Here is a 23,754-nt window from a genome sequence, read left to right as displayed (position 1 = left end):
CTGCTGCCCATCCACAGTAAGCATTCTACCCACTTTGGGGATATCCCGTGTTCCTAATTTGCTAACAACAACCAACAACCAACTTGTCAGAAATTTGTATAAAAGTAAAAAACAGTCTCTGAGTGAAGGTGTCTCCTTGTTATGAGAATTAAATGAGATCATATACATAAAATGCTTAACAATGCCTGACACACAGTAAACTCAATAAACACAATTAACTTCCTGAATATCACCCATGTTCATTCTTCACCTTAATTAAACTTAAATCTCTCCTGAATCTGATCATAAAGCTGGTTATCTAATTAATTCTAATTAATATTCCTTCAAGATCACTGGATCTGTCCAGTACCATTTAAATTGGTGCCTCCCAATATTTTACCCCTACCTCAAGGCACTCATAGAAAATGATTTATCTGTAGAGGACTTAGGGGATGCTGCTCAAAGCCCAGGGACGTGGACTATGCCCAGAGCCTGACCGGCCTCCCTGAAAAGAATGACACTCTCAGCTCACAGGTAACCTTTTCATGGAGTTTGGAAAGTTAGACAATACTTTAGAATGTTTAATCTACATGATTTAGTTCAGAAATCGCCCATGTTCCTGCTCCAGGTTCACAGAATCAGAAATGTTATTGCTCTACACAGAGACTGTTGAGAACAGCCAGGTTAATGATAATAATAATCACTAAAGCCAAAGAAAATAAATGTTCATCTCAGACACTGCTATCATTAAGATTTTTTTTAATGAATTTCTTTCTTTCTTTCTTTTTTGGAAGGAGTCAAAAGAAAGTTACATGAGCCCCACTCTCCAAATAACTTTTTAAAATCAAAGATAAACTAAATTCTCTAGTAGTAAGATATTCTGCATTAGAACAAACTTTAAAAGAAATCCCATTTTCTTCACATCTCCCTTCTAGAATATGTAACTCAACATGTCTTTCAAAATGACTTACTCCATAATCTTTTACTATAAAATCAGTCTTTTTTCCCGAAGTTTTCTCTTCAGTGCCATTAGTTTTTTAAAAGAGTAATAATGGAATCTTACATGACTGGTATATATATACATGTATTGCTTTCATTTCAAACTTTTTCCAAGAAACCATCAACAAACCTGGATTTACCATAGACATTGTATCAATGTTCAGACATCACTGTTTCAATGTAAAGTCAAATGCTAATAATACTGATTGACTGACATCCTGAAATGACTTGCTATTTCTTTTAAATAACATTAATAACGGACCTGAGGAGTTGTGGGTTCACTTCCATTAACACTGTCGGGAGATTTCATGGCTTGGATAGATGCATTCTAAGAAAAAGAAAGAAACATTGTAAAGAAAGGATCAGAAAACTAAAATTTTAAAACTGTTAAGAACAAAGAAAGGCCAAGTACCAAAACCTATTAGATACATTTATCTGTTAAACAAAATTAGTAATTGTTCACTTATTAGAATTTTTCATGCAAGGCAAAACTAGTATGGTAAGTATTTTAGAAAATTCATTTTGCTATAATATCTGTAACCAAATAGCAAAGATTAGTATGCAGCCAAATTTATTTCAAGCTAATCACATATCTCTCCCCATTACAATCTCCCCAGCTTTTTCCCTCAATATGAAGTTAACATCAGGGATTCAATTAGCAAAACTCATTCAAGTAGAAAACTATCCAGAAAAAGTAACGTCAGTTGTTCCTTACAGTAAAATAATATTTAAAGTTATTTGGGCTAAGCTCTGAAAAATATCTTGGCAACAAGAAATGGAAATGCCTCATTCATTTGAAGCCAGCAGTCTAAATGAAATTGTTATGACAATTTTCAGAAAAACTTATAATTAAAAATAATTTCTTCTACATATGAAAGCTTTTTGTTTTCTTTTGTTGGTATGACAAACGCTCCAAGTTACACAACATTCTACTGACTATCATACCGGCATGAGTTCCATAATGGATGATATTCTTCGAGATTCAAAATTCTACATTGCATTCATAATATACTAAGTGTCTAACTAAAATTAAAGCTATAGAAGCAGCTCATGATAAAATAACTGCCATGTTTTAAACAAAAGCATTCAACGAAATACCAGCCACTATGTTTCAGTAACTTGAAAGTACATTTCCCCTGCAACTCTAGGGCTAACCAAGAAAGGGTCAAATATATGACTCTTCTTATTCTTAAATACAAGTGGAGAAGGCACTCAGCTTTGCAAAAGTGTTCTGAAATTTTTGAACTCTCATTAGTTATTTGATACTAAGAAATAATTTTAGGTGTGATAAATGTATTGTGGTTATATATTTTTAGTCTTTATCTTTTAGAAATATATACCAAAATACTTAGATAAGATATCTGAAATTTGCTTCAAATAATCCCACAGGAATGGGCAGAGGGTATCTGTATGTGTGGGGAGGGTGGGAGTGGTGTGGTTAGGGAGGTATGGGGGGATGGTAGTAAGATGGACATGACTTATTAATTGTTGACACTGGATAATGGATACTGGGGAAGGGGGAAGAAATCTTATGTGACTCATTACTATTTTCACTCTTGCAATACATTTGAATTTTTTCCTCATAAAAGTTTAAATACCTTCTCCCTCTGACATAAAAAGTTATCAAATTTTATCAGTCCAAGACACTTCCTTAAAGTTAAATAGGGGAGAATGGTTGGGGAAACATAGGAATTAACTTTTATCTTCCTGCTCTCTGCCATTTCAAAGAATTAGAAGTCGTATACATGGCATATTATTTGTGTAGCATCATAATTAATGCTTTCCAGCCCTAAAAATATCCTACACTACACACTATAAAATAAAAAAAATACTTCAGAGAAATCAGCAAGTCTCTCTGCCACGCAGTATACTGAAAAGTAAGTTACTGTTAAATTATGGAGAAAGCAAATGAAAGGGCTCCATAAAATATTTAGGTTAGGAAGAAGAGTGGCAAGAAAGTCCATATTCTATTTTAAGTAAATTACTTCACACATGATTGTGGTCCATACAAAAAAAGCTATTCTACAATTGTCTGAAATATCACCCTACCAAACGAACAGCATAACATCTTAAAACTTTCCATCTCTGCATCTATGTTTCAATTTACTTGTTATACTATATACCTAAATAAATGCAAGGCAGCTAAGGAAAGTATTGGCCTCTGTTACCATGTAAATCTAAGTTAAGAATATCTAGAAACAAAATTATAGATTTTATCACTACCTGTAATGCCTTCTCCATTTCTGCCCAGCAAATTCTTATTTGTCTTTCAACTTTCAAATGCCCCTTATTTTGTGAAGCTTCATATGGCTGGCCTGAGGTTCTAACACATTTCCTATGCCTGTATTTTCTTCTATGAAGACTTAATTCCTTTGCATTGTTAAGTGTATTCTGACATCTTTGTCTCCATACTAAACTATAAACGCTCGGAGGGCAGGAAGCCTACATTTTGCCTGACTGTAGTAGAGGCTCAGTAATTGCTTGTTAAATCTTTATACAGTTACTTCCTTCAGTGTAAGGAGACTTCTGAAGGCCTCCCCCAAGAAAGAAGCCTAAAGAACTAGCTCAACACATGTCACTACTCAGTCACCAACACTTTCTCCTGGAGGCAATTCTTAGATAACAGGAAAACGTTTCTAAAGTGCATTTAACTTAAAAGCACACACAGGTTCCCTGCCAGATTTGTCTTCAATTATGGTGTTTTGTGTATGTGTGGGTTTTTTTTTGTTTTTTGTTTGTTTGTTTTTAATTTTCGGCCACACTGCGTGGCTCACGTGATCTTAGTTCCCCGACCAGGGACCGAACCCCGTGCCCACAGCAGTGAAAGCGCTGAGTCCTAACCACTGGACCGCCAGGGAATTCCCTTCAATTACGTTTTGTTCAGCCTTTCAACAACTACTTTTGACTACCGAGCACTAAGGATACAGCAACTTTTAGAATTTGGGGTAAAGAGGGGCATTTTTCCAAAAACTGAATTAAGGAAAAGTCAGCAATTGGTGAAATAAAATAATGAATTAGACGCTCACTAAATTTTTATTCTACTATAGGTTACGCTATGGTTTTATGTGAGGAGAAATAAGTTTTTATCTGAACAAAACAAAATTTAAATAAGATTAATGTAGACTTTCAGCCTACTTAAATTATTTTAAATAGTTCTAAAGCCTCCATTCTAAAATTATTAGCATTTGTCACAGTAGGATAGGCACTCAATACAAATCATTTTATGTTCTAACGGAAGTGGGCCTGAGAGAAGCTCTTTTTTGTTGTGGTTTTTTAAGGCTCTATTACTACTACATGAAGTGTAATATCCTTTTATGTTTTTAAAATAAGTTGGTAAGTTATCTCTAACTGGGACTCCTGTCTCCCTCTCAAACCAGTATTGAAAACAGTGAGGTGTTAGAGACCACTATACCTGAGAGCCAAGCTAAGGCATTATGAGAACTCTGAGCTGCTTCCTTTTCTAAAACCAAGTTTAGAATGTAATATAAGACTGATACTGGCCATATGCAGACCAAGTCTTTACTGGCTGCATGGATAAATACAGAAGTGTTCTAACTTCATTACTAGCCACTTAATAAATTAAACCAATTCTCACTGTTTAAAAAAACCCCAATCCCATTTCAGTCGGTGTCCATTCTAACAACAAAAGCATCCTTACTAGGCAATCAAACATCTCTAAGTTTTAATTTGCTAAATTAAGAACTCAGATACTTTATGAAGTAAGTCTACTTTCCCCAAGTGAAATTATCAATATATACAAGATTCAAAATTGTATGAATTCACTCAGTTGAAAAACAAACAGGTAACTATTTCCTTTCAAATGTTTAATACACAGAAAACTGGTACTCTCCCAAAATAAGATGCAATTACTTGTTACAGTAGACTCCACCTGCCTACTCAATGTTGTTTAATTATGGATTTACATAAAATGCATTTTTCTTTCCTAAAAATGTGAGTCAAGTCTCAAAATATTCTTGGCCTCCTACCAACAGAGATTCCTAGCAATGCATACCTCTTTTAGTTAATGAGCAAACATTCCCTAGGGAGAAAACTTAAGCGTTTAGACCAAGTGAAAGTATTCTTCACTACATTAAGGAAAACAGTGTTATTTTGTTGCTGTTAAAAAGCTAGCAAAAAACACACCAGCCATCAGAATTTAGCAATTTACTCTCTGATTTTTTTAGAGGGAGGTTAGCAACAGGGCACTGAAGATGCTTTGAGAGATGGTAAGTGACAAGCAACGTGAGATGTGCTTCTAGAATTACCAAATTACTTTGCTTCCCCACAAAGGGAATGCAGAAAGCGGTGGAAGGACTCACCACACCGTCAGTCTGGGTTTTAGGCTGCTTGGAGGAATCCAAAGCAAAGATAGTATACTCAGAGAGAAAAGCAGGCTCTGCTATCATCCCGGCTAGGAGCTGTCTCATTCAGTGTAATGAGCAGAGGTATAAAAATAAAACAAAGGATGAAAGACAAATCATAAGGGAATGTTGCAAAGTGTTCTCACCGCACAGCACACACAACGCTATAATGGCCTTGTGCTACCACCACTGCTGCCACCCATCACTCCACCCATAGAAATAGTAAGTTGCTGGGAAAGGTCAGGAAGGGAAATGAGGTGAGCTGTTTTGGATCTCAAAACTCAACTTTAAACAACTTGCTTATTGGCATACAAATGATATATGCAACAGGCACCACAGCACACAGCACATCTGGCAATTCAGTATGAGAGCCTATACCAGTAAGAACAATACATGGTAAAGAACACAAAGCCTTAGTATAACAAATATTGAGCCACTCATTTTTATATATTCAAAAAGACAGCATGGAAATTTATGGGGAGTATAAACACATAAAACTTTAAATAATCATTTATTTCTACTTATATACAAATACAGTTTTCTCCAATACACACAGAAGAAACTTTTGAAACAAATTTATATTAAGTTTTAAGGATAAATTCTATTATACTAGGTCTTTTGATATATATTCTCTTCTGAGCTTCAATTTTCTTTCAGAAACTGTATACTATACACCAAAATACTAGCTATCATGAATTAGATGTATAAGAAATTATAATTAAAATGAATTTTTCATGGTGGGGGTTACACAAACATACATATGTAATAAAACTGCATAAAACTATACACACACACACACATATAAAACAGGTGAAATTTGAGTAAGCTCTGTTAATGTCACAGAGGTTACCAATGTCAAGTTCCTTGTTTTGATAGGGTACTATAGTTATATAAGATGTTACCTTTGGGAGAAACTGGATAAAGGGTACACAGAGCCTCCCTAAAAAGAAATTTTTTAACCTCCCATGAATCTGATTATTTCAAAATAAAAACTTTAAAAAACAAAAGTTTTGAAACATTAACTTAGCAGTTAATGTATGTTATTATATAATATATAATGAAGAATTATGTCATAAAATAAATGTCTGCAAAAGTTTAAAAACTTACACTTTTCATCTCAGTGCTCTAGAGTTATGGATGACTAGGGCCTTCACTAACTCTTCATCTGGTCCTACATTAGAGGTCACCTTACAGATGAGACAAATTTTTTTTTAAAGTCTTTTTTGGTTATGTTAATAACTGGTACTCTTTGGGTAGGATTCAAGAATTGATCTTACACTAAACCCTAAAATTTAGTGTCAGTAGTATACTAAAATACACTAGATGCCTGTTTGGCTCTAGGGTATCATATAAAGTTTCCACTCCTGCTGAAAATCTTACTCTCCCAGAAACTCAGAAAGGTCATCTTTTGAGTGGATGTTATCTTAAGTTAAATGCTATACAAATTCACTCTTCTTAGGCTTCCAAAGTTAATTTCTGAAATGAAGTCACTCTTCATATCACATAAGAAAATAGTTTAAAATTTCACAGTTAAGAGTAGATTTGGGGCTTCCCTCATGGCGCAGTGGTTAAGAATCTGCCTGTCAATGCAGGGGACACGGGTTCGAGCCCTGGTCCGGGAAGATCCCACATGCCACGGAGCAACTAAGCCTGTGTGCCACAATTACTGAGCCTGCGCTCTAGAGCTTGCGAGTCAAAACTACTGAGCCCAAGTGCCACACTACTGAAGCCCGCATGCCTAGAGCCCATGCTCCACAACAAGAGAAGCCACCACAATGAGGAGCCCGCACACTGCAACGAAGAGTAGCCCCCACTCACCGCAACTAGAGAAAGCCTGTGCGCAGCAACGAAGACCCAACACAGCCAAAAATAAAAATAAATAAAATAAATAAATCTATTTTTTTAAAAAAAAGTAGATTTGGAATTTTAAGAGAAAAACACAAAAGCTGTATAGAAACCAGTACACACATGCTGACCAAACATTTCAAAAGAAAGTGCTACCAAACAACGATTTACATTCCATGCCATAGCCCAAGTAAAAAAGCAAAGTATGTCCAAATTAGTTTCCGTTGACAGCTATTTCAAAGTCTAAGGAGGCTTCCTCCCCACTTGTGGTCCTTGTCATTTGCTTCTTATGCCTATCAAAGTCTCCCAAGATTCAGTTCTCAAATATCCTCAATAAGTCTGTCTCAACTCTTTCAAACTGTTGAAATACTAATTCAAATCTGCTAAGAATTTAATTCGCCTCTTCTGTGTGGTCCCATCAGTTGAACTAACACTGACTAAAGTTTTATGTATCTCAACATTCATGACGACTACCTAAAACTCCGATCAAATATGTGTTGAAAGCTTTCAATCTATCCTCCATGTCTCTTACTCTTAGATAATTATCTATCTCTATCTCTGTGTTTTTGGTGGGATTACTCAGTATTCTTTTCAAACTCCCTAATTTTCCCTTGAACTGGGACCAGTCTGAGTTTTATTCTGATTTACATTCTTATATCATTTTTTTTTATTTCCAGGATTTCTAATAGGTTCTTTTTCATATCTACCTAGTCTATTTTTTGGCCTGTTTTTTCCCCACAATTCTCTGTTCTTTTTAAGAAAACTATTACTTCATTTATCCTACTGAAAATACTTGTTTCAAAGTCTTATCCAGACTGCCCTTTTAATTATTCTAATTTCACCTGGAATAAACTGATATCCCAATTCCTATTTTTATTGGCTGTCTTCTTAGCATTTATTTTAGCATTTTCATTTACAGGCTTATTTTGAGGAAGGTATTTTCCTTCTCCTTCCTCCTGTGCTCATCCCTCCTTATCCAGTCAATCTGATTCCCTGGGCCCCAGTTTGGGTTTCCTGCCCTATCACAACACAGAGGTTATCACAGATTCAGTCACTAAGCTGATGCGAGGTTTGGTTCAGTTGTTGGTCATGAAGCCTCCCTAGAGACAGCAGCTACTCACAATGGGCCACAGAGAGCTCTATGCATCAGCTGGGAAACGCTTTTTTCAACCTCCTTTCACCAGTGCCATGAGCCCCACTTTAGCCTCTGGCTTGCAGCACTCAATCAAACTCTGGCAGCACAGAACCCTCCCAGTCCTTCTCAACCAGAGTTCAAAGAGAAAATTAAGTCTAAAGCCAGCAGAAAGGCATCTGCTATCTAGCATCCACTGTATGTAATGAATTAATATGTTTCCTATGTACTAATGTACCTCCTATTAGGAGAGGGACCCTAAAAAGTTTAGTATCTTTTAGTATCTCTGCCTTGAAGAGAAGAGGTCCTGTTTCTATCTTCACAGACACTGTTATATACAGCTATTAGTAGCAACACCTACTTTTTTGAGTCAAATTCACTTCCTTATTATTTGCAATAATGTATACCTTAAGAAGTACACAATATACTCAGTAGAAGATACAAGAAAAAAACTGCCTATAGTAGCAGCAGGTGAGAAAATATGCAGTACAGACTGTGGTTAAATCATTTTGACCAAATCGAAGGTCATGAATTAAGGCCCTATTTTGTCTATATGGATATTTCCACTATACATAAAGTTAAAGACATACAAAGCCATTAAACAAAAAAGATAGCAAAAAAGGACTGATGAGCACTGAAAAGACCAAGGCTATATAAAGATGGCAAAAAACAGATATCAGGCCAGAAAACCAGGAAAGTAACAAAACAGATTCAAGTAATTTCTGCTAAGTCCCAGGGCATCTGGGACTTGAGAAAAATAAGTCATCAAAGATCAGCATGCCACTCCAATCCTGAGAATGCTCACTACACTCATCAAGAAAGTGGAATCAAACACTGGTTCATATTTTGTTTGACAGAGTAAAATAAAAAGAGAGAAGATTCATATTATATTACTAATATCAGGAATAAAAGAGGAAAAATTACTACTGCATTTACAGAAATAAAAAGGATTATAAGGCAATGCTACAAACAACTGTATGCCAACAAACTGGACAACATGGATGACACAGACAAATTCCTAGACAGACACATATTACCAAAACTGATGCAGGGAGGAACAGAAAATATCAACAGAACTATAAAAAATGAAGAGATTGATGAGGGTATTGAGGCTGTGCCTAGGATCCCCAGGAAAGAGTACCAGGTCAACTGGACAGATCAGCCATCTGTGCAGGATGAAAGAGCGCCACAGAGCCGCAGACCTCAGGGTCAGTGCACATCACCCTACTCTCCTTTGCCTTTAACGTCTACGATCATATAGATGATTTTTTACAGCCCTATAAGGAAGCCTGAGACACTGCAATCAAAGACAGACTTATTTAGATTTACATATAATATTTACTAATATGGGAAAACAGACATTAGGATTTTCAGCAATAGCTGAAAAAAGGTAAAACATTTAATTGATGGAAATATCAACTTAATGAAACCATTCTACTTCCCAAGCATTCTAGATTACATAGACTTTACTGTACCTACTGGAGAGATGGGACAAATATTTATAATTTGAATTAAACTTCCACATTTTGCTAAAAATAAACTTAAAACTAAAAGTGAGGATCCCATCACTGACAGAGTATCTTCCATCTTAGAGGTTTAACAAGATGAAAAACCTGAGGCTGGGAGTGGGGGCGGGTGCGGCATGGTGACTAACAATTTTTTTCTATTTTTTGCAACAGGAAAAAGAAATTATATTTTCATTGACTTGTTTTGTAAATCTGGATTTTTACATTAGGTTAAGATGATACATCTGTATTTACCATTTACCTTAAGGTGGATTATGGTACAAGATGGATCTGTCTTAGACTTTATCCATCAAGCTTTTAAATTTTTTTTTAACATCTTTATTGGAGTATGATTGCTTTACAATGGTGTGTCAGTTTCTGCTGTATAACTAGGTGAATCAGCTATACATATACATATATCCCCATATCTCCTCCCTCTTGCATCTCCCTCCCACCCTCCCTATCCTACCCCTCTTGGTGCACACAAAGCACTGAGCTGATCTCCCTGTGCTATGCGGCTGCTTCCCACCAGCTATCTATTTTACATTTGGTAGTGTATATAAGTCCATGCCACTCTCACTTTGTCCCAGCTTACCCTTCCCCCTCCTCATGTCCTCAGGTCCATTCTCTATAACAAGATAATTTTATGTAATGTCCTTTATAAGTTAACCATGAAATTTCAAAGTCCTTTATTTATTGTAAAATAAGTTGAACTAAAGTTTACATTTCACTTTGTGGTCAAAAACATCTTTTAGAGTTGTTAGAAAATGCTTAAAAAGCAAGGAGACGGGGCTTCCCTGGTGGCGCAATGGTTGAGAATCTGCCTGCAATGCAGGGGACACGGGTTCGAGCCCTGGTCTGGGAGGGTCCCATGTGCCGCGGAGCAACTGAGCCCGTGAGCCACAACTACTGAGCCTGCACGTCTGGAGCCTGTGGTCCGCAGCAAGAGAGGCCGCGATAGGGAGAGGCCCCCGCTTGCCGCAGCTCGGGAAAGCCCTCGCACAGAAACGAAGACCCAACACAGCCATAAATAAATAAATAAATTAATTAATTAATTTTAAAAAAAAGCAAGGAGATGAAGTGATGATACTGCTTTGGCTTTCAATCAGAAACCATTCCTTAAACTATACCTATAAGCACAGGACCTTTAGTATTGAAATTTGGGAAGAAATAAAAACTAACCTTTAGCTTACTTAGCCTGCTGTAAAAGAATGCTCAAACCAACCCTTTCAGAAAGGATTATTTTGTAAAGATATATTCAATTTTAATGTTTTAAAGCATCCTAGATAAATCTTTTTTAAAAAGCAATAGTAGCAATCAACAATTGTTTTCAAGGTTTCTACTATATTATATGTAAACCAATATACCATAATATCAACCAATATAGTAAGTGTAGGAATGATGCCATTAACACTGACTGCAAAAAGTGTTTTCACTACTCAGTACTGCAGCTTTCATTCCAACTGGTTACACATATAAACTAAGTTCAACAGCATTAAACTTGAAATCATAAAGTTAAAGAATTGCAATACTGCAAATAATGCATAAGAAAATAAGATCTCAAAGAAAGTATGCATATACTTTATACTCTTATGTACTTTGTCAGATCATTTAAATACATAAACCAAGGACACAGTATATATGCCATTAACTTTGAATGCAAAAACTATGAAGTTTTTAAGTTTATTTTGCTATCAACATCTATTAAATAAAGGTTTTTTAAAATTATGTTTTAAAATAACATCAAGGCAGTTTGGAAAAATCTTTCAGATTTTTTAATTTGCATACACCCTACGACCCAGCAATCCCACTCTTAGAAATCTATCCTAAAGAATAACAGCATTGAAGACCAAAAGACAACCCTCAGAATGGGAGAAAATATTTGCAAATGAAGCAACTGACAAAGGATTAATTTCCAAAATTTACAAGCAGCTCATGCAGCTCAATAACAAAAAAACAAACAACCCAATCCAAAAATGGGCAGAAGACCTAAATAGACATTTCTCCAAAGAAGATAATACAGACTGCCAACAAACACATGAAAGAATGCTCAACATCATTAATCATTAGAGAAATACAAATCAAAACTACAATGAGATATCATCTCATACCGGTCAGAATGGCCATCATCAAAAAATCTAGAAACAATAAATGCTGGAGAGGGTGTGGAGAAAAGGGACTCTTGCACTGCTGGTGGGAATGTGAATTGGTTCAGCCACCATGGAGAACAGAATGGAGGTTCCTTAAACAACTACAAATAGAACTACCATATGACCCAGCAATCCCACTACTGGGCATATACCCTGAGAAAACCAAAATTCAAAAAGAGTCATGTACCAAAATATTCACTGCAGCTCTATTTACAATAGCCCAGAGATGGAAACAACCTAAGTGCCCATCATCGGATGAATGGATAGAGAAGATGTGGCACATATATACAATGGAATATTACTCAGCCATAAAAAGAAACGAAATTGAGCTATTTGTAATGAGGTAGATAGACCTAGAGTCTGTCATACAGAGTGAAGTAAGTCAGAAAGAGAAAGACAAATACCGTATGCTAACACATATATATGGAATTTAAGGAAAAAAAACTGTCATGAAGAACCTAGGAGTAAGACAGGAATAAAGACACAGATCTACTGGAGAATGGACTTGACGATATGGGGAGGGGGAAGGGTGAGCTGTGATAGGGAGAGAGAGAGGCATGGACATATATACACTAACAAACGTAAAGTAGATAGCTAGTGGGAAGCAGCCGCATGGGTATCGGCTCGGTGCTTTGTGACCGCCTGGAAGGGTGGGATAGGGAGGGTGGGAGGGAGGGAGACGCAAGAGGGAAGAGATATGGGAACATATGTATATGTATAACTGATTCACTTTGTTATAAAGCAGAAACTAACACACCATTGTAAAGCAATTATACCCCAATAAAGACGTTAAAAAAAAAAAAAGAATAAAATTACAAAAAGTGACATTAGCAACCATTCTAGAAGAAGCACACAGCCTCTATAGAAATACAAGTAAATTCGCTCTTTTTCCTTAAAGGAGCATTCAAGTGCATTTTGTTCATTTTTACAGTAATGAAAGAGAGTGCCCTTCAGTCAATTTTCAGGACCTGGTACAAATTATTATATTTTCTCCCTTTAAATGTCAAGGGCAAAAAGTGGAGGGCTCCCCCGCCACCCAGAGCCAAGCGCCTGGGCCAGCAGTGGGAGTTGAAGGATCCCCTGTGCTCAGAACACAGGGGCGCCCCGCGAGGCCCCGGGTCCGCGAGGCCCCAGGTGGGTCCGCGAGGCCCCGAGTGAGTCCTTGAGGCCCCGGCCTGGCGCGCGCAGGACCTCGTGCCCAGAGGTTCCGACGCCCCACGAACCGTCCCACATCCTGATGCCAACGGTCGCCTCAGCGCCGTAAGCTTCGCGTCTACAGACTTCGGGGCCGCCCAGAAGCCAAAGCCCGTCGAAGGTCCGACCCCGCTGACCCGAGAGCATGTGCAGCTACCTGAGCATGTACCTGGGCACGGCCAAGGCCGTGCAGCCAGCCCACGCCCAGAAGCGCTTGTCCCCATGGTTCCCATGGACCGGGCCTGCCCGCGGCACTTGCCTCCCGATGGGACGGGACAGGCGCCCAATCCTGTGCTACCGCCGCCGCTGCCAGGATCACGAGCTCTGGTTCCGCAGCAGGCGCCGCTCCCCGCCGCCCTGCGCAGCTGGAGGTACTACCCAGTCCCGTGGGTCCTCGGTGCCCCAGGGCTGGAGGCGCCTTCCCAGCGGGCCGCCCCTCCGCACCTCCTCGGGGCTGGGGTTTTCCGGCCATGGCAACAGTTTCACGATGAGGTCCCAGTGGAACGCCCACCTCTCCTGCCACACGCAGAGCCTGGTGGACATCCGTACCGTCCCCGCTGAAAGCCTAAGCAGCTTGTCCAGTTGTCCGTCCAGCCAGGAGTGCCTGGACCCCTGTGCCAAGGGGACTGCGCTGAGGGCCCTCAGCCGATGCGAGGAAGGACAAAGGCGGCTCGACGGGCCTCTCAGGTCTGAGAGCCCCGAGCCCAGGCTGTCGGCCTTCCGGCCCGTGATGAGGAATGGAGTGGTCCCTGTCTTTGTGCCCAGGCCGAGGCCTCTGAGAAGAAGCATCTGCTCCGGGTGCAAGCGCCTCTGAGAAGAGGACACTGAGCCCCGGCCTGACCAGCAGCCCTGTCTGAGCCTTCCCTGTCTGCCGCCCACCCTGCTGTGAGGCCCCCCCACCCCCCACCCGCCCAGGGCACAGTCACAGAGCCTCGCTGGAGAGATGGGGGCGGATCAGCACTCCCAGGCCTGGGCCTCCTGCAGCCTGACGTCCCCCTTGAGTCCTGAGAGCCAAGGCCACCTCCTCCTGACACTCAAACCCACATTTCTTTTCCCCAGCTGACCCCTGCCCTACCCCTGCCTGAGTCACTGGCACGGACCGCCAGGCCAGCTCCCTCCACTCCAGCCAGGAGCTGCCAAGCCCCAGAGCCACCTCTCCCACCTGCAGAGCCCGCCCTGAGGAAGCACCACTGACATCCAGGCCTGCACTCCCTCCTGCCCACCCACCCTTGCTGCCTTTGCCCCTGAGAAGACCCTTCTCAGAGGACCCTTCTCAGGAAGGCGTGCTTCTCCCCTATTGCCCACTTCATACAGTTTAAAGGTTGTTCTTATTTTAAATAATACTAAAATAGCTTCATTATCCTAAAAAAAAAAAAGTTTCTCAGAATACTACTTCCATCCAAATCACTGTTCAAGAATACATGTTTTTTAATACTTAAAAAAAAAAAGAATAACAGCATTGTAACTTATGCATTATGTAAAATGCTCAGTCCAGTACTACTTTTAATATTGAAAAGATTATAAAATTTGACTCATAATATTGAGACTTTTCCCTAACTAATCTATAGAATCAATGCAATCCCAATAAAAATCTCTACAGGTTTGTTTCTTTGTTGTCAGTGCTATATTTTATTTTGTTTTGAGTTTGTTTTGTAGGACTTGAAAATCTGATTCTAAAATTTATGTGGAATTATATGGAAAGGTACAAGAATTACTAAGACATTCAAGAAGAACAAGGTAGGAGTGTAATGGACTGCATATGTCCCCCAAAATTCATATATTGAAGCCCTAACCCCCAAGGATATTTAGTGATGGTATTTGGAGGCAGAGCCTTTGGGAGGTAATTAGAGTTAGATGAGGTAATGAGGGCAGGGCCCTCATGATGGGATTACTGTCCTTATAAAAGAAAAAGATACAAGAGAGCTGCCTCCCCACTCTTCCATCTCTCCCTAAGTGCATGCAACAAAGAAAGGCCATGCTAGGACATCATGAGATGACAGCTGTGTGCAAATCAAGAAGAGGGCCCTCACCAGATACTGAATCTGTTGGCATCTTGATCCTGGACTGCCCAGCCTCCAGAACTCTTGAGAATAAGCCACCCAGTCTATGGAATTCTGGTTTTAAAACTAAGACAGGGAAGACCTGCTCTAATAAGGGCAAGATTTAACATAAAACTATAGTTATGAAGACAGTGTGGGATCAGATCAAAGACAAAGCAAATGACAGAACAGAAACAAGAGTCCAGAAATCCACTCAATGGACACTTAGTTTCTGAAAAAAAGGTAGCACAGTACAGCAGTATGGAAAGAATGGAACAACTGGATAGCTATGTGGTGAAGGGGGTGGTGGTGAAACTTGATCCCTACCTCACACCATATTGAAAAAAATCTTTTCCAAATGGAGTATAGATCCAAATGTGAAAGGTAAAACAGGATAATAATGGGAAATACTCTGAAGGGCAAGAAAAGAATACTAAAAATTGAAAAACACTAGCCATAAAATAAAATATTGATAAACTGGAATGCATTAAAACTAAGAACTTCTGTTCAAAAGGCACCATTAAGAGAGTAAAAGGCAAGCCACAGAGTGGAAGCAGATATTTGCAAGGCATGTATCCAATAAAAAACTCCTATCCACACTATATAAAAAAGAACTCCTACAAATCAATAAGACAAAGATAAACCAATAGAAAAATGAGCAAGAGACTTAAGTAAGCACTTCGCAAAAGAAGTTATCAGTACACAGATGAAAAATGATCAATCTTATTAGTCATCAGCGAAACGCAAATTAAAACTACAATAAGAGAACATTACACACCCACCAGAATGGCTGAAATTAAAGACTAGCAAGGATATAGAGCAACAAGAACTTGGGAAGGTAAAATTGGGAAGGTGGGAAGGTAAAATTCTACAACTATTCTGAAAAACAATGGGCATTACCTTCAATGGTAAAACTATGTATACCCTTTAACCCAGTGATTCTACTCCCAAGTACATAGCAAAAGAAATGCTGGTAGATGTGTAGCAAAAGAAATATACAAGAATGTTCACAGCAGCATAATTCATAATAGCCAAAAATTAGACAGCCCAAAGGTTTAACTATAAGGTTTACAACAGAAAGCATACTTAAGTGGTACTATAAAAATTTAAAAAGTTAAAAAAAAGAAGGAAGCAAATATCAAGAAGTCAGGATGATGGTGCTCTTCTGTGGGGAAGGGAAGTAGCACTCTAATGCTGGCAGTGTTCCTTTTCTTGACCTGGGTGGTGGTCACATAGGGATTCACTTCATAATAATTCACTGATTTATGCATGTATTTTTTATCCTTTTTTCTCTTACCCTCTTTTTACCCTTATTTGTGTACTTATGTTTTACTTGCATGACTCTTATAATCCTTCACAGAAAGAAAGAAAGTTGGAAAAAAAATCTAATCTGAGTTATAGTGCCAGCTCCAAGTCACAAGGAATTAGGAGTTACTTCATAGTTTCCAACCACTAGCTTGAAAATATAGGACTTCTCCCCACATAATGCTATGCTGAACAAATTGTTATCAAATCATTCTGAAAATTTCAAATATTAAAGGCAAAGTATATTATCCTCTCAAATTAAGATATTCAAAGAAAACACTTTACAAAAGCAACAGTACTATTTGAAAAAAAAATTGTACTAAAAAAAAATACCTAGGAATTAAGTAATTTCCCATTTTGTTATCAACAGTAGCATTACATTTTAAATTAATAAGCTTCTTGTAAAAGATTTATTGAAGAAGAAATTCCAAACTTACCTCTCTATTGGGTGTACCTTCATCAAGCTGCTCTGTAAATGAAGACGTCCTGCTCCTGATTCTCGTTGGCGTTGAAGAATTGGAGGAAGCCTAGATTTAAAAATTATTGCACAAATTAGAAAGACTACATTGATGAGCGCACTATGTACTAAGTAGTCCTTCTCATAGTCCATGCCCAAAGAACCCAGTGAAAGGAAGGAAAAGAGCAAATACATGAAAAACAGAAAAGGATAACTGAAACATAATCAACTAGCAGACCCAGGCTATCTACTGGGTCCTTGGTCTGATTCTGCCACCAACTAGAACTATGATCTTAGCTAAATTAACATTTTGAGGGCTAAAATTAACCTCAAAAATAAGGTCGTGATGATAACATAAGATGATAACATTAGGACTTCCCTGGTGGCGCAGTGGTTAAGAATCCTCCTGCCAATGCAGGGGACACGGGTTCAATCCCTGGTCCAGGAAGATCCCACATGCCGTGGAGCAACTAAGCCTGTACGCCACAACTACTGAGCCTGCACTCTAGAGCCCACGAGCCACAACTACTGAGCCTGCGTGCCACAACTACTGAAGTCCGCACACCCAGAGCCCATGCTCTGCAACAAGAGAAGCCACCGCAATGAGAAGCCCGCATACCGCAAAGAAGAGTAGCCCCCGCTCACTGCAACTAGAGAAAGCCCACGTGCAGCAACAAGGACCCAACGTAGCCAAAACTAAATAAAATTTTATTTAAAAGAAGATAACAAAAAAAAAAAAAAAGAAGAAGATAACATTAGGGGAAACTGAAACCAGGTGAGAAGTATATGAAAACTCTCTGTACTATCTTTGCAACTTTCCTATAAATCAAAATTATTCCAAAGTTAAAAGTTCATTAAAAAATAAAGTTGTCGGGGCTTCCCTGGTGGCGCAGTGGTTGAGAATCTGGCTGCCGATGCAGGGGACACGGGTTCATGCCCCAGTCCGGGAAGATCCCACATGCTGCGGAGCGGCTAGGCCCATGAGACATGGCCGCTGGGCCTGCGCGTCCGGAGCCTGTGCTCCGCAACAGGAGAGGCCACAAGAGTGAGAGGCCCGTGTACCGCAAAAAAATAAAAATAAAATAAAATAAAGTTGTCAATTCAATCTTTAAAGTGCCATCCAGCTCTAATATTCAATATAATGAACTGCACAGGTAAACATCTCTCTAATCAAGGAACTTGCTTTGAGAACACCATGCACACCATAGCCCAATACTGAGATGCCAGTCCATTTGTTCTGTAAAGGAACACATGACTCCTATACAGAAACCCACAGGAGAAAGGGCCCCAAATTTAAACTAGGAGTCTGAGGTGTACTCCAAGGTGAGCTAAAAACAGTCCAAAAAGTATAAAACCAAAACTTCAAGACCCCCCATCACCCATAACAAGACCAATCTTAACTCATCTCCACAAAGAAATGTCTCAATGTCTTACCCTTTTGTAGTCTGTACAGCACTACCTAAAAAGGCATTTAATAAATATTTGTTAAATAAATGATTGAATGAACAAATGCAACCCTAATCTGTCAAGTCAGTACCTACTGCTGTGGCTATGCTAGAACAGAGAGGTCACGAGGAATGTTGCACACACATACACACACTCTACACACACATATACATATTCAGTTTACAATAAGTCTAACATTTCTAATCAAGACAGATGTTCAATAAATGGTGCTGGGACAAATGGCCATCCATATGGGGGAGCAATATCAATCAGATCCTCACTTCATACTTAAGCTATATTAAAGATTTAAATGATTTTTAATTGAAATATAAGAGAAAATATGAGAGCCTATTTCTATAATCTCTGAATGGGAAAGAGACTTTTATGTCAGAAGCAGAAATCAAAAGGAATAGATTAATGGGGAGGAGGGGAAAACATCAACAAAACATGACAAAGTTTAATAACCTTTTTTTCTAAACAGCTCTTGTAAGTGCTTGTAAGTCAGAACTCAGAAAACTCACCACCCCAGTCTTCTTTTCACCTAGGGCAGGTGACCTGAACTCCACCAATGAACATACCCACACGAGAGTCTGAGTCATAAGTGGGTAATATGAGAAAACAGACATGCAAAATTAATACAGTTCATCAGCTGGTGAACATGGAGACACGGAGCTTCATGCAGTCGTTCACAAAAGCTGTCCAGTGCAAGATGCGATGCTGCCAAACTGAGGCAGCTGCAACATTCTTATTAGTGCAGCCCCCCCCAAGTGTGGCTGAGCAGAGCGATCAGCCCAGACTTTCAGGCCCTCCTGAAAATTCTGTAAGTCACCAACTATTGATTAATAGACCCCTTTTCTGCTTAACTAGCTAGACTGAGTTCTGTTGCTTACAGCGTAGAATTCCAGCACACACATACCTTCTACAAGATGAACCAGAAAAATCAACATGTGACAGAAGGAATTAGCTATGTGCAGCAGTTACCTTAGGGGATAAGATATCCCTTCTCAATCAAGATAAAACAGAAACAGGAAGGCCTTAAAATTTTAAGCAACAAAATGGTTGAATGTGAAATAAAGCTGAAGCTTATCAATGTTTAAATGCCTAGAAAATGTATGAAGCCAACATTGCGCTTAGAAAATGGGAAGGGAAAGCAGGGACAGTGTTTACCCAGGACTGAAACAAGAATCACAAGTATTCAGAGCACTTCAGAAACAGTTCTCACTGAAGTTGAGGGAAGTGCAATAACCCTTCCCACACCTAGAGCCATAAATTTCAAACCAGGCCAGCTTCAAAGGCTGTAGATGTTTCAAACGCTACCACTATGACCAGGAGAAACTCCATTTGCATCTACTTTTAAATGGTTGTATGTAATATCTCCTTTAATAAAAGAGAGCCACCAGGACTGCCCTCCATTGCAGGCGACATGGGTTCAGTCCCTGGTTGGGGACCTAAGATCCCACATGCCACAGGGCAACTAAGCCCGCGTGCCCCAACTACAGAGCCCACATGCTCTGGAGCCCCTGTGCCACAACTAGAGAGAAACCCGCATGCTGCAACTAAGACCCGATGCAGCAAAAAATAAATAAATAAATATTTTTTAAAACAGACCAAAAAATAAATAAATAAAACAAAAGGGTCACTGAGAGGGCAAAAAGTTAGGAAAGTAATTAGAGAAGTAACACTAGGCTAAAGGATATAGCTCTTAGCTAACCCTCTCTGTTGTGATGTCATAATATCCAAAAAATTGGGGGGTTAATAATTCAGCTTTCCAAATGCCCAGATGCCAGGACAGGGCTACTTCAGACAGGGACCTTGAAATCACTTGAAAAGTACACCTCCATTGTGAATTTTTTTAAGTGGCACTATGTCTTTTTACTTTGGCCTCATGTGAGCCTAATCATAATTGGAGCCTCATCAGCTCTGGATAAGCCGGCAAAATCAAATGTTGGGGTTTATAAAGTTAAAGAATAGGTTCTAACACACACTGTCCTCCGAAAAGTAGTACCACGTGGCAAGGTTTGGCCTGATGGCTTGTAGGTCTTCCTCTGGAGTTGCAAAAGTAAGGATCACGTGAGGGAATGGATATGACTGTAAAGTATAAAACATGCATAAAAAACTAACTGTACTTGAGTGTTTATCCCAAAGTCCTGGATCTTTAACAGGCTATCCTCTCACTTCAAAATATATAAGGATTTAGATTCCTTCAAACTAAATTTGGTCTAATTAATTCTTATAGCTTAGAAATCTGTCTTCAGATTTCTCATGGCTATTTACCAAAAAAACCTGATGGCTATAACCAGGCTCAGAATTTATATCTTTATTGCCAACTAACTGATTTTAATTGACCATAGCCCTCAACTTCAGTATAAAAAACCCATTTTAGTCACTGTGGTATGCAGAATTTGAAGATGACCCCAAATGACCCTCACCTTGTGAATATGAGATATCACTGCCCTGATTATCTTACCTTACATAGCAAAAAGGTTTCTGCAGGTATATTTAAGGTTACTAACCAGTTGACTGTGAGTTAATTGAAAGGAAATTGGGTGGGTCCAACCTAATCACACAAGCCCTTCAAATGGGTCCAGAGTGCAGAGGCAGCAGCAGAAAGCAGAGAGATGTATTCCTGCTACCCTGAAAGAAAAGGCATGTGGGGGCCAAGTGGCAAGGAACTGTGGGCAGCCCTAGGAGCTGAAAGCGGTCCCGTTCAACAGCCAGCAAGAAATAAGGACCTCTGTCCTACAACCACAAAGGACTAAATTCTACCACGACCACATGAGCATGGAAGAGGACCCTCACCTCCAGATGAGAACACAGTTTGGACAATAATTGATCTTAGTCTTATGAGACCCTGAGCAGAGAAGCCAGTCATGTCATGCCAGACTTCTGACATACAGATTGTGAAACAATAACTGGGTTTTTAGGCAGCAAGGTTGTGGTAATGTGTTATGCAACATTAGGAAGCTAGTACAGTCACCTTTAGGAATAATAAGCCTTGAACACCATGACTTTTCATTACCCATCAAGACTCTATCAGATGTCACCCTGATCCTCTCACACTCTCACCACACCAGGAGTAACTGTCTCTCAACCCTACGGTACAGAGACTACATCTACCCTTCAAGACAAATGCAACACCAGCACAGCACCTTAGCAGGCTCTGTTAAGTAAAGAAGCGTTCTGTAATTACAAATGTTTTCAAATACTTTCTCTTTTGATTCTCACAACCAATCTGAAAGGTAAGCAGGACAGTTATCATCCCCAATTTCCTGACAAGAAAGTAAGAAGCTCACAGTGCTTATGTGGCTTGATCAGGTTGCATACTGCAAGATCTGGGTTAGCAAACAGGTCTTCTGAGCCCCTCATCCACTTCCCCAGTATTCTTTGGATCACTATTTCTCAAATTTTTTTCACTGGGACCCACAGTAAAACAACAACATCCTTTTCACACAGACACTTCTAAAACAAAAGTTTTATGAAACCTTAACCTTTACAACATAAGATGCCACATTTTGACCTAATCTAGTCTTTCATTTAAAAAAAAAAAAAGCTGATCCCAATCCACAGATTCCACAACCCACCTGAACTGCTTTCATCATACCATGTTGTCTGTATAAGAACAATGTTGATAAACATGGCCACTATTAAATCTAGAATGCATCAAATATATCTAATATATTTTAAATATATCACAAAACAGAAATTAAAAAGCATTAATTCTACGTTGAACAACAAAATCTAAAGATAACAAAAACACAAATTTTGGACATTCACATTACTGGGAAGTTCTACATTAAAGTCAAAACTATGTTAATCATAGTTTATTCCATAAGGGGCTCTATTATCTGGGAGTTTTCATAGAAAGAATTACTCAAAATAGCTGAATTGTTAGATAGATATCTATCTAAAGTTATAGATTCAAGATGGTTAAACCTCACTAATACCTGAAGGGGTTTGGAGATAACAATGAGGTTTAACCATTTTGAATCTACACTTTTCTGAAATCAGGTTTCACCTTTCCGAAAATAACTAATTCTAGTTTCCAAAGATAAAAGGAAATTGAATATAATTTAACATTTTCTAGGTCAGTTGTCATTCCTGTCAATATGCTACTTGTAGTTTATCTTCTCTGTCCATTTTAGCCTGCTACTAGTTTAGAAACTAGATAACTACATTTACTGGAACTGTAGACAAAATAAGCATAAGGAAGCTCTAAGCGAGGGATTTTTTAAAGTATTCTTATGAACAACATACATTAACTATGGAATGTGAAGTTAGTGACATTAAAATTTGGGCTGCTTAGAGGCCTTTTGACACTACTCAGTTCTCAAGTTATGCCCCCAATAGATGATATGTTATTCTTACACAAGCATAACAAACACCTGGCTTCACTTCTCCCTCCCACACCCATGGTAATCAATAACGGCAAGGACAAAGCCGTAGACTCCTTCTCACCACGGCACTCCTGAAAGTCTCTGCCAAATCCATCCGACATCCCAGCTATAAAGGAATGGCCAAAGTAACTGGGAGTTGATGCTTCACATAAACCTCTGTATACTAGTTACCAAAATTATTAGAGCTTTCCATTATGTCTGTAATAAAGTACCTTCCACATCCTGACATCTAAACAGTAGTGCCAGAAATGAAATATTGCTGTTCATGTTATAAATGCTTACCTCGCAAAAACAGCCCTTCAATATGGCAAAATCCACTCATTCAAAAGTAATTTAAGGAGACTTCTAGTTAAACATAGTAGATTGGCTGCATATGTTCCTATTTTCTCTCCCTCCCAAAGAGTTAAATTTCAACCAATTTTCAGAATACTGGATGTGAGTGAAAGAATACTAAAGTAACAGTACTGCTGGACAGCCACTACAACCCCATGGAGAAGGGAATAGTGATGAGAAGAAGCCTATTTTCATCCCCAGAACCCTAAAAAGACTTAGGACTTAAAGCTAAAGTTATAAAGCAAGATGAGACAGGATCAAAACCAGGAAGATTGGTCGAAAGATTCCCCAGGTCCCCTGTCCCACCTTACATAGCCTCTGAAGAAACAGAGGTTTATTTTCTGGAGCCAATGAGGCTTCAAACTGGGTGAAACCAAGCACAGTAAGACAGGAGAGAAGGGTAAAGTGCGTGACTAAACAGAGCAGGATTAGGCGATGTTCTGCACAGTGAACAGTGGAACCTCCAGCAGTCCTTCTCAGACCTGCTTCCAGAAACTTGGCAGCTAGGTCTCTGATTACCAACATGTAGATATTTCTCCCAACAATAAAACCAGTTTACAGCATGTCACCCACCAGTGAGCCCCAGTGTCAATCACATGCTACTTCCAAATAGCA

At 39.1% G+C, this 23,754-nt stretch overlaps 1 protein-coding gene across 7 annotated transcripts in view; it reads right to left on the bottom strand.

Annotated features, from left to right (window-relative positions):
- GOLGA4 (golgin A4) overlaps nucleotides 1-23,754 on the bottom strand; it is a 105,266-nt gene that overhangs the window by 73,718 nt on the left and 7,794 nt on the right. For 4 of the 7 annotated variants that reach the window (XR_003429016.1, XR_003429017.1, XM_027088271.1 and 1 more), the window contains exons 2-4: nucleotides 16,947-17,036; nucleotides 5,298-5,396; nucleotides 1,241-1,306 (exon numbers count right to left, since the gene is read on the bottom strand). Coding sequence is in view for 3 of the 7 variants with exons in the window: in XM_027088271.1 (XP_026944072.1) it covers nucleotides 1,241-1,306; nucleotides 5,298-5,396; nucleotides 16,947-17,036 (255 nt within the window). In the remaining 4 variants the exon portion in view is untranslated. The remainder of the gene's footprint in view (nucleotides 1-1,240; nucleotides 1,307-5,297; nucleotides 5,397-16,946; nucleotides 17,037-23,754) is intronic. The other 3 variants (XR_003429019.1, XM_027088273.1, XR_003429018.1) reach the window with 2 other exon arrangements.

This window comes from Aethalodelphis obliquidens, unplaced genomic scaffold (assembly GCF_003676395.1).
Source record: "Aethalodelphis obliquidens isolate GAN/ISIS:26980383/991018 unplaced genomic scaffold, ASM367639v1 scaffold62, whole genome shotgun sequence".
Taxonomy (NCBI): domain Eukaryota; kingdom Metazoa; phylum Chordata; class Mammalia; order Artiodactyla; family Delphinidae; genus Aethalodelphis; species Aethalodelphis obliquidens.
Note: the sequence above shows the minus strand (reverse complement) of the source record. Positions and strands in the feature narration are given on the sequence as shown.